The sequence below is a fragment of the Wolffia australiana genome, chromosome 6 (assembly GCF_029677425.1).
Source record: "Wolffia australiana isolate 7733 chromosome 6, ASM2967742v1".
Taxonomy (NCBI): Eukaryota; Viridiplantae; Streptophyta; class Magnoliopsida; order Alismatales; family Araceae; genus Wolffia; species Wolffia australiana.
Window position 1 is genome coordinate 16740001 of NC_135840.1, and position 10574 is coordinate 16750574.

Consider the following 10574-nt stretch of genomic DNA (forward strand, 5'->3'; position numbering starts at 1 on the left):
TCTTCCTGAGCCTCCGATCGTCGGAGTAAGATTGGGGGTCGTCGCCATCCTTCTTTCTCTGAGTTGCGTTCCGACAAAGTTTGAATTTTCGTGTGGGGAAGGTTTCTCTCTCATCTCTCTCTACCTATATCTCTCTTTCTGAGCCTCCGATCTTCCAAGTTAGATTCTGGGTCGTCGCTATCCTTCTCCCTCTCAGCTGGGTTCCTACAAAAATTGAATTTTCGCAAGGGGAAGGCTTCTCTCTTATCTCTCCTCTCTCTCTCTCTCTCTGTTCTTCACCCTCCGATGCTATTCCTCTGAATTGGGTTTGTTCGAAGATTGAATTTTCGTCGCCATCTCTCTTCCTCTGAGTTGGGTTCCTACAAAGATTGAATTTTCGCGAGGGGAAGGCTTCTCTCTCATCTCTCTCTCTCTCTATCTTTCTCTCCCTTTCTCTGTTCTTCACCCTCCGATCCTATACCTCTGAATTGGGTTTTTACAAAGATTGAATTTTCGCGAGGGAAAGGCTTCTCTCTCATCTCTCTTTTCCCTCTCTCTCTATCTTTCTCTCTCTTTCTCTGTTCTTCACCGTCCGATCCTATATATCTGAATTGGGTTTCTACGAAGATTGAATTTTCGCGAGGAAAGAGGGGAGGGGGCCGGCGATGGAGGAGATAATCAGGGCTGTAGAAATTTGGCTGGGGCTGATCAAGAAGCAGAAACCCAACATAAATCCGGATCTCGATCCCGTCTTGCTCGTGCCAGGAATTGCCGGCTCTGTTCTTCACGCCGTTGGAGACAATGGGAGGGAGGAGCGAGTTTGGGTGCGGATTTTGGGGGCCGATCATGAGTTCCGGACGAAGATGTGGTCTCGTTTTGATCCCCAGACTGGTAAGTGGAGTTGATTTTTTGATGTTCATCGCCTTGTTCTTCGATAATTTTCTCGGTTTTTTCACTCCCGCACTCGGAATGTTCGTAGAATTGATCTTGTCTTTTGTTCTATGTTCTTTAATTTTGTAGAATTGGTATTTTCTTTTGTACTATGCTCTTTAATTTCTTTTCAAAAAAAAATTATGCTCTTTAATCTTTTCTTTTCTTTTGTTCTTTGCACTTTAATTTTTGGTCTTTTCTTTTGTTCTATACGCTTTCATTTCATAGAATTGATCTTTTCTTTTGTACTCTGCTCTTTAATTTCATAGTATTGATCTTTTCTTTTGTTCTATGCACTTTAGTTTCGTAGAATTGACCTTTCTTTTGTTCTATGCTTCTTAATTTCATATAATTGATCTTTACTTTTGTTCTATGCTTCTTAATTTCATATAATTGATCTTTACTTTTGTTCTATGCTTCTTAATTTCATAGAATTGATCTTTACTTTTGTTCTATGCTGTTCAATTTTGTAAACTTTGATATTTTCTTTTGATCTGAGCTCTTTAATTTCATAGAATTGATCTTTCTTTTGTTCTATGCTCTTTAATTTCATAGAATTGATCTTTTCTTTTGGTCTGTGGTCTTTAATTTCATAGAATTGATCTTTCCTTTTGGTCTGTGCTCTTTAATTTCATAGAATTGATAATTTCTTTTGTTCTCTGCTCTTTAATTTCTGCGAGTTCAGAATATCTTGATTAGAATAAACCGAATGGACGATTCTCCATATATTTTACCTCTTTAAATAAATCTATGGGATCCCATTTAAAATTCTAATGTTTTGGTCCTTGATTAAGAAATCTGATAGAAAACTTGGCTACGTCTGGATTAGCAAACGATCTAGGAAGGGTAGGGAGAGAAAGAGAGAAGTAAAATGGTTGCATGCCCTTATTGGTGACGGAACCTCCTCTGGTAGGATCTCCCAGCCAATTCAGCAACACATCTTGTCTTTCTTCCTTACGGAGATCTACATCTATTTAAAGGAAATTAGTCTTAGGGCAAATGGAAAAAATATCCTTGACAGGGTTAATGGCTTCTCAGCTACGAGCAAATCTGCCTAATATAGCTTTCCAGATTTGTGTTAAATTATTTTGGGGTCTGTAAGTCTTTCACAATTTTTTTCGGGATCTGTAAGTTTTCTTGTTGCATTAGGTTATCTTTTTTTTTTCATTTAATAATGTTCATGTTACAAAAGTTTAAGAATAACCGATTTTTTTCTTTCTGATGAGAGTAGGTAAGACTTTGTCAATGGATGAGAAAACACGGATACTTGTACCTGAAGGCAGACACGGATTGTATGCTATTGATGTGTTAGATCCCAATGTGGTATATGGCTCTTTCCTCTCTTCCACCTAGTTCACCTGGTTGATTTTAAGATGCTGTGTTGAGTTTGCCGTCATATCGCAAACTTGTCATTGCCATCAAAAATTTGTCATCATCACAGTCATCATCTCAACTCGACTTTGTCATTGTCATTGTCATCCAGCCATGAGTGACAAGGTCAATGATGACTTCGTCATTCTCAATAAAGATGAGAAGCTTAGGGTGGAAGCGGTGGCAGAGCAGCAATGGTCAAAGGAGATGATGGCATCATCATCGGCATTGTCTGCCGTTAAGATGATGATGTTAATTCCATCATCGTCATCCCAGTTGTACACGAATGACGATGAGGACTTCTTCGCCGTTGTCATCCTGGTAAGGATGGGGAGGATGATGATGGTTCACCATTGTTAATTAAGAATGGCAAACCCTTCCAGCTAGACTAATGGTTTCCATATTTCTGATTTCTCACTGGGCTTGTATAAGAGACTGCATGACCTTTCTTAAAAAGTATTCATATAGAGTCCAATATAATCTATCATTAAAACTGGAAGGTTATCAACATATATGGATGCTCGTACTTCCAATAGTACTACTTTTTTTGTCAAGTCAAGGAATGTTTGTCTGAATCGCAGATTATTGGCTCTGAGGCTGTTTCATACTATCGTGATATGATCGAGCAAATGCTCTTGTGGGGTTTCGAAGAAGGCAAGACACTTTTTGGATTCGGGTACGACTTTCGGCAGAGTAACAGGTAACTATGCTTGACGAGTGATCATCAGTCATTGGACTTTTTGAAATAAATTCCTTTAAGAATTGGTTTAAAATTTTGATCGCTTTTAATAGTTGGAAATTCTTTTCTTGGCTGCTCTACAGGCTTGGAGAGACGATGAGCATGTTTTCGGAGAAACTGGAGGCTTCTTATAATGCATCTGGTGGTAGAAAACTTCGGATTATATCTCATTCAATGGGTGGACTTCTCGTCAAGTGCTTCATGGCTCTACATTCTGATGTATGCATATTCAATCTTGTCATTCTTCATCAAGACTTTGATCAAATTTTGTTACTTCTTAGGTTTTCGAGAAATATGTGGACAGCTGGATTGCGATTGCTGCTCCGTTTCAAGGTGAGAGATTGTCATTTGGCATCACTTTCTTGGGTCTGAATAATGTTCTCAAATCATCATTTGATGCAACTTTCTAGATCATGGAAAACATGTGGGAACTCATATCAGGGGCTTAGTTTGATTATCATAAATATTCTACAAATAAATGTTGTTATATTTCCACTGGAGTTTTTAATGAGCTATTTTTTCTTCCTTCTCTTTAGAATTTCAACTCCAGATATCCCTGCAAATACTTCTGAACAAGTTATCTGATAGCGACCTCTGGTAGGAGTCCTTTAGGGAATGATGTTGGAAGGGTAGATAAAGAAAGAGATACGGAGAAAATAGAGTTAACATTGGTTACACGCCTGGATTGGCGCCTGACCCAACCCCCCTTGGAAGATTTCCCAGCCAATTCAATGACTTCTTTTCTGCCTCCGGGGGGAGGGCTACTTGTATTTAAAGGAATTAATCTAAAGAAAAAGGACTGAAATACCTTTGACAGTGGTTAAGGACTGTTGCATTATCCTACGTTTGGAAGTCAGTCACCAACTCACGGCATAAAAATGTATCTTATACAATATATATTCGTGGTTTGGTTCCTTTGTTTCTTGTCTATTTCATTGAAACAATCAACACTATTTTATATTATACTCTGAAGAAAAAACTTCTGGTGTCTGCTTTCAAGATTCTGGTTTAAGGACAATAAAATTTTGTGCCAGGGGGAAAGGGAGGGAGGGAGGGAATATTTCTTTTAAGAACGAGAGAGAGAAAAAGTAAATAGAGGATGGGCTATAAAATGGGCTCGCTCTGAGGACCACAGATTTGGTTTTTCTCTTATAGAATATTTTAATTTTTTAGGTGCCCCTGGATACATCACGACAACCCTGTTGAATGGAATGTCCTTTGTGGATGGATGGGAGCAGAACTTCTTCATATCCAAATGGAGCATGCATCAGTTGGTATGCAAATTTCCTTTGGCTGCTGGGAAATAATGAATCTTTTCCTTGTCTACCGTACGTCTTAGAAATAGTAAGATATTGTATTTGACAAGATAACGCGAGAGGAAGGGAGCCACGGAAACAAATAGGGAAGAACCGGTCTTTCTCTATTCACTGTAACTAATATATACAGTGGCTATTGGGCTAATGAAGGGATGGTCCATTCAGAATTGTAACAGTAATATAACGGGCCGATCTTGCCTCAAACTAAGTGTTGCATGTGATACCCATGTGCTACCTCATAACAGTATGAAATCATAAAAGCAAGTTAGTTCATGAAAAGTAAACACATAAATGTCCTCAAGTTTTGGAAACAAAGTGAGGCATCTCTTTTTTTGAAAGGAAAGTGAGTCATCTGTATGCTTCATGTCGCAACTTCCAATGCATAGACGAATAGATAATATGCCTGAATCTCTGTTCATGAGGTTTCATTATTTGACAAGATAGGAATACCAACTATTATGTCTTGATAGAAGTTAGGGTCTTTGTGAAATTCTTCTTTAAGTTTCCTAATCCTATAAAAGGTTAGTGAGTTTGGGTTTGCATCTTCTCTCTACTGCTTCCCATGGAGTTTTTTTTATGGATTTTAACACTTCTATAATGTGAGTTGTCTCCTGAACGGGTTTTTTATTCTTGAACATTACCTTTTTAACCTTTTATAGAATTTATATGAATGTTTTCTCAATCGTATCTGATGGTTTCCAGCTGATTGAATGCCCATCGATTTATGAGCTGATGTCATCGCTCGACTTCTCCTGGCAACAACCTCCATTGTTGCAAGTCTGGACAGAGAAAAGTGATTCTTCTGGTAACAATTGTTCATCGCTAGACTCCCATGGGCCGATTTCTGCGGTATCCATCATGAAAGAAGCTCTATCTGATAACATAGTAAGGCCCTGAATAATTAATTTTTCGTAACGCTTATATTTATGACTTTAACTCTACTGTTTGTGGCACTTTTTTGGCCAATCATCTCTAAAAGTTTCTTCCTCAGCCATTCAATTATTTCATTTTGGAGATAGTTTATTTCTCAAGCCATTCAATTATTTTTTATGGTCTCAAAAAAATCACTTATTTACTCTCTGAATCGGGAAAGAAAATATAAAAGCGTGGAGAAATAAATAATGTAAACTGCAGATATACTAGAAGAAAATAAAAAAGAGAACTTTAGCTGTAGCTCACTATGTAAGTTGTACTAGAAGCTTCTTGGTCACCATTAGCTACAATAGTTAAAACGAATAACTAAAGAATATTTAAAAACTTTAGTAGCTTGTTATTTAGGCCTAAACGACACCTAAGAGAACAAATCATCACATTACGGTTCAATTTAGGTTAAGAGTGTTCAAAGTCTTCAATTTGTTTTTCTGTATTATCAATGCTCTTAATTGTATCTTATTCTCTCTCTAGGTGGAATATAATGGCTCCAAGATTCCCCTACCATTTAATCTTGACATTTTGGAATGGGCCAATAAAACTCGAGAAATCATGGCTCAAGCTAAAGTTCCTGATGGTGTTCTGTTCTACAATATATATGGCATCAATGTTGAGACTCCACATTGTGTCTGGTATGTTCTTTAAAATTTTCTTATTTCTTTATAAATTTCTAAGACATCCTTGGTCTTCTTTTTACTTACAAGTTTTTAGAAGTTAATTTGATGCGCTAAAAAGTTTGGTCGATAAAATTTCCATGTTTTCGTTTGGTTATTTTCTGTTAATAAATCGCCTTGATGTCTTCTCGTTGTTAGATTTGTGTGAAGTCCGAATACTTTTACTTCTTTTTAATATATTTTTATTTATTTTCAGTTATGGAAGTCAAGAAGCGCCTATTTCAGACCTTCGTCAGCTGTTGAAAGCAGAGGTCTTATTATAATTCCCATTTATCCTCATCTTTCCTTGGTCGAAATGAATGCTGGTTTTAAGTTTCCTTTCACTAGTATAATCTTGTTTGAGCTTGAATAACTGGTGTTTTTGGATTCAGACCTTGTTTGATGAGTTGAACGGTGAAAATACGAAGTAGTAGTTCTTTCAAAAAAGATTAATGCAAAGTAGTTGTATTCTATTGATTAATGACTATTTATTTGACTTTTGACTGTTTTCTTTTTTTGCCTTTTTCTGCGTTCCAGCCGAAGTACACCTATGTTGACGGTGATGGGACAGTTCCAATGGAATCATCAAAGGTATTTTGGAACTTTCAAGTGGCTGATATTTCTTCCATGTTTTGTGATTCCTTTGGTGCTTTATGCAAAGTTATTGTGATATTTTATGATAATATTTAGGGTGAAAATCATTAGTCATGTGGATATGATAGGATCCTAAGGGGTAGTTTCGTCATGTTAGTCCATAGGGGCATTTCAGTCATTCAGCTATCATTGTATTTCCTTTAAATAGGGATGCCCTCCCTTTAGGAGGGAAGCCAAGAAGAAGAAGAATGAAGTAGTGTTCTTATCTCCCCTCTCCTCGTCTAGGTCTAGTCTCTCTCTCTCCCTCAATGATCCCGGGCCCTCGTGATCACCTCTACCTCACCGCGTCTTCAGGCGGCTCATCCTCGGTCAATCCCTACCCCCTCTGCTCAGCCTCCTCTCGGATCCTTCCCATTTCGCCTCTCTACCTCGGGAACTTCTATCACCTCTCCTTCTACCCTCTTTCCGATACCAGCCCAGAGCGGAATCATATCAGGATGATGATCACAATCACCGTTTTTATTAGGATATCATTAATTCCCCCATCTCGTGAGAACGGTAGAAAGCTTCGTCCACCTTTGTATCCGAGTCAGATGCTGATGTCATTTTATTTTAGTCATCTTCAAAATAGTCATCTTCATCAGAAAGACTGTTAGTATTGCGGACAATTATCTCCAAAGCAGCTGCTGAAGTTATTTAATTTGTAAGCATCATTCATTGCTGACTTTTGTCTCCCAAGCGTGTGCTAAGGTAATTTTCCTTATAATCATCTTCAATATAGTCAACTTCATCATCATCGTCATCATCAGGAACACTGTTAATATATCTGACTCCTAATATATTTTTCCATCAATGCAGGCTGATGGGCTCGATGCAGTGGCAAGAGTCGGCGTAGCCGCAGACCACCGTGGGATACTGTGCGACCGGCACGTCTTCCGCATACTCAAACACTGGCTCAAGGCTGGAGACCCAGACCCCTTCTACAATCCACTCATCGATTATGTCATCCTACCCATCCCTGAAGACAATGCAGGAGCTGCAAGTTATGATAATGATGTGAAAGAGGACTGGGAAGTCATTGCAGTAAATTTAGATGAGAGAGAACAAGACAGCTTAGATGGGTCTGAGAAAGAGAAGCCTGTTTTTGTTGGAGGCCTGCGGGTCTCTGATATTCAGGCTAGAGTCATGGTTTACCCTGAAAATGATGGAAAACAGGTTGTGAAGATCCAAGCCCCAGGCATTACGACATGTGTCTGAAGAAAATTGGAGAAAAACCCAGTTTGATCGTATGGATTTGTACAGGTGGAATTGTACATGCCTTGGAAAGGAGCAGCAGAAGAAGCAAGGGCTGGTTTAGCTCCAAGGGGCTCTGTATATTGATTTGTCCATAAAAAAGTTACTTAACCTGAAATCTGTACAATATCTTCTTCCCTCTCTTGGTTAGGATGTGAGGCTGGTGGAATGTGATTATGGTTTGGTGGACGATGATGACATTGTAGTATGTTTGTGACGATGACGATGATGTTTTTGTCATTCACATCCTAGTTGCGGACAAGTGAGAATGAGGATCCCGACTTTTTCATCATTTTCATTGTTCCATGGAAGAATGACGAGGCTGACGTCCGCTTGTTCTATGAGGGAAAGCTCATGGTGGCAGATACCAACAAGAAGGCTGCCGTCAGCTGCCATGATGGTGGGGATTGGTAAAAAAATCATAGTAGAGCTGTGAAAAGGTGGTCACATAAAGGTCAGTGATGGACTGTGAGGAGCCTGACAGCGGCAGCAGGAGGAGATGACAGGCAAAGTAGATTTGTCTTTCCATCACCATCATCATCAGACTTACATTTGTCATAGGTAATAATGATGACGGATCTTTCATCATCGTCATCCTATTTGCACATGACAACTCATCATTGTCCTCTCATCATCATTATCATCAAAGATAGTGAACACTAACTATGATAGCAAAAAAGAGATGCAGGTTTAATTTCAAGGAGGTGTGGATGGTTTCAGTGTTGACTAGATTCCTCCATGTACACAAATAGTGTGATCCTTGGAACTATGCATCTAGAGAGTGGACTTCCAACATGGGCTAGCTAATGATCTCAGTCAAACTGGACAATTCTATAGTTGATATAACAATTCATGTGATGTGTGTATAGAAATAAGAAAAGGGACGTGACAAAGACTAGTGGACATGTTTATGAATTTTATATTTCTGTGCCTGAGGCCTTTTTTAGGCTTCCCAAATTTTTTATGGGTGTGGTTCAGCATGATCCAATAAAGCTGGGTGAGCCGTTGCTAATTTCTTCAAAGAAGAGTTGCTTATGAATGTTGTTCTCTTAATCTTTACCTTCATCCATTGTTTACTGATACTTTGGTTCAATCATGGGTTTGGATCTTGTAGAAACTACTTTTGTATACTTTTATTAGAGATTCAAATTTAATTATTTACTCATCTCTTTGCATTTATTTATTTATGTGATTTCACAAATGAGGTTTGGAGAAGAGGACAAAAAAAGACAAATATGCATACAAATATCATGAGTCCTCTGATATAAACTATCGATGAGCAGCATGGTTTTCTGTTTTCACATTTATTGCACTTTTATACTTTCCGCTAAAATAGTCTATATGGGCAGTACAATATTGTTAGGGCTCTGTTAGTCCTAACCAATCTCGAGAGGGTCGACCGTGCCTCTTCAATTGTAAAACGAAATCCAAGAGTTGAACTCGAATAAATGGAAATACCAAGAGTCTTGATACAGTTATAGAGAACGATCTTGATGAAACGGGTCGGAGATGAGAAGGGAATGAAGGGGGAAGATTACCCTGGGAAAGATGAGTTCTCGGAAGGATCTCCGAGCGACGGCGAATTCTGGACGGCCGGATCGGCGGTCGATGACAGAGGATCTCCACGGACTTCTGAGGGTAGTTGCTTGTTCTTCCCCGACGGATGCTCTCCTTCCTTATTTATCCCTTCCCGCCTGCTGGTTTCCTGCCTTTATTCAAATGCTCCCACGTGTGGATCACTCCGCACGTGTGTGACTAAGTGCTTTCCTCTTCTTAGACATGTATGTACGCTTTGGTTGCTTATCAAATATACTATGAAAGAGTAGCATGGTCCTCTCAAATATTTGTCTAAAACAAGAAAATATGAGTTATCGATGTGTTTTATGATTTTATTATATTGATCTTCATGACTGATGAATTTTTCTCTTCTTTGAAATGTGTCAACTCCAAGGTGTGTGAACGAGGATTTGTCCCATTGTCTTGGAAGAAACATCAGTTTTTCTAAGTGTCATAGTCAGTTAATGGACTGAATTTAGGGTGATTTTTGTTGATACTAAAAATTGAAATTATTCAAATAATTACAGTTTCCATGACACTCTAATATTGGATAGACATTTTGGGGAAAATTCGTCTCCACGAGGAATGAGGATTAGGGATTTATTAATTATTAGGTAGTAAATAAAATAAAAGACGAAATAGAGGGATCAAAAAGAAGTGAAAGAAAAGAAAATCAATATTGATAATCCTACTTCCCAGATTAGTAGACGATGCTATATTGTGTCAAAACGATTTAAAGGATATCACAGAATACACCTCCATGATTTCTATGATATCATATCTTATGTTGAGGCACCAGGTACTTGGAATGGGTCTCTCAGTTTCCTCAATATACATCATGCACAATTTCTGAGATCCTTTTAAAAAAATGAAGATTTCTAGCTCATCATGGTTAAAAATAGTATTCTGCCCTCCATGATTTTTTAGTCCTCCCAGAAAAATATTAAAGAAAGCAGCATTCAACTCCAATTTCTAAATATGTGAATTAATTTTATAACTAACTTTTTAATCAAAGACATACTATTTTGAATATATAACTATGAAAATCCTAAAGAATGACAGAACATCAATATTTATTTCTCGTCTTTCACTAAGGGTTTATACGACGTCTATTCCACCCTGTCAGACTAAAACCTTTTAATTTCATAAAGCAAAACCATTATTCTAACCTAATTGTTCTCACTCAAGAATATCTCATCTGTAAAAATAACA

At 38.1% G+C, this 10574-nt stretch overlaps 1 protein-coding gene across 5 annotated transcripts in view; it reads left to right on the forward strand.

The window, feature by feature from the left end:
- Nucleotides 1-8049, forward strand: part of LOC144704697 (alpha/beta-Hydrolases superfamily protein) — an 8881-nt gene extending 832 nt beyond the window's left edge. For 3 of the 5 annotated variants that reach the window (XM_078577209.1, XM_078577212.1, XM_078577210.1), the window contains 11 exons: nt 607-870; nt 2141-2232; nt 2862-2980; nt 3103-3238; nt 3301-3352; nt 4193-4293; nt 5038-5220; nt 5740-5897; nt 6136-6190; nt 6456-6509; nt 7371-8049. In XM_078577209.1, coding sequence (XP_078433335.1) covers nt 645-870; nt 2141-2232; nt 2862-2980; nt 3103-3238; nt 3301-3352; nt 4193-4293; nt 5038-5220; nt 5740-5897; nt 6136-6190; nt 6456-6509; nt 7371-7769 — 1575 coding nt within the window. In that variant the 5' untranslated portion in view covers nt 607-644 and the 3' untranslated portion in view covers nt 7770-8049. Of the gene's footprint in view, nt 871-2140; nt 2233-2861; nt 2981-3102; nt 3239-3300; nt 3353-4192; nt 4294-5037; nt 5221-5739; nt 5898-6135; nt 6191-6455; nt 6510-7370 lie in introns of all 5 variants that reach the window. The other 2 variants (XM_078577208.1, XM_078577207.1) reach the window with 1 other exon arrangement.
- Nucleotides 8050-10574: the final 2525 nt, after the last annotated feature.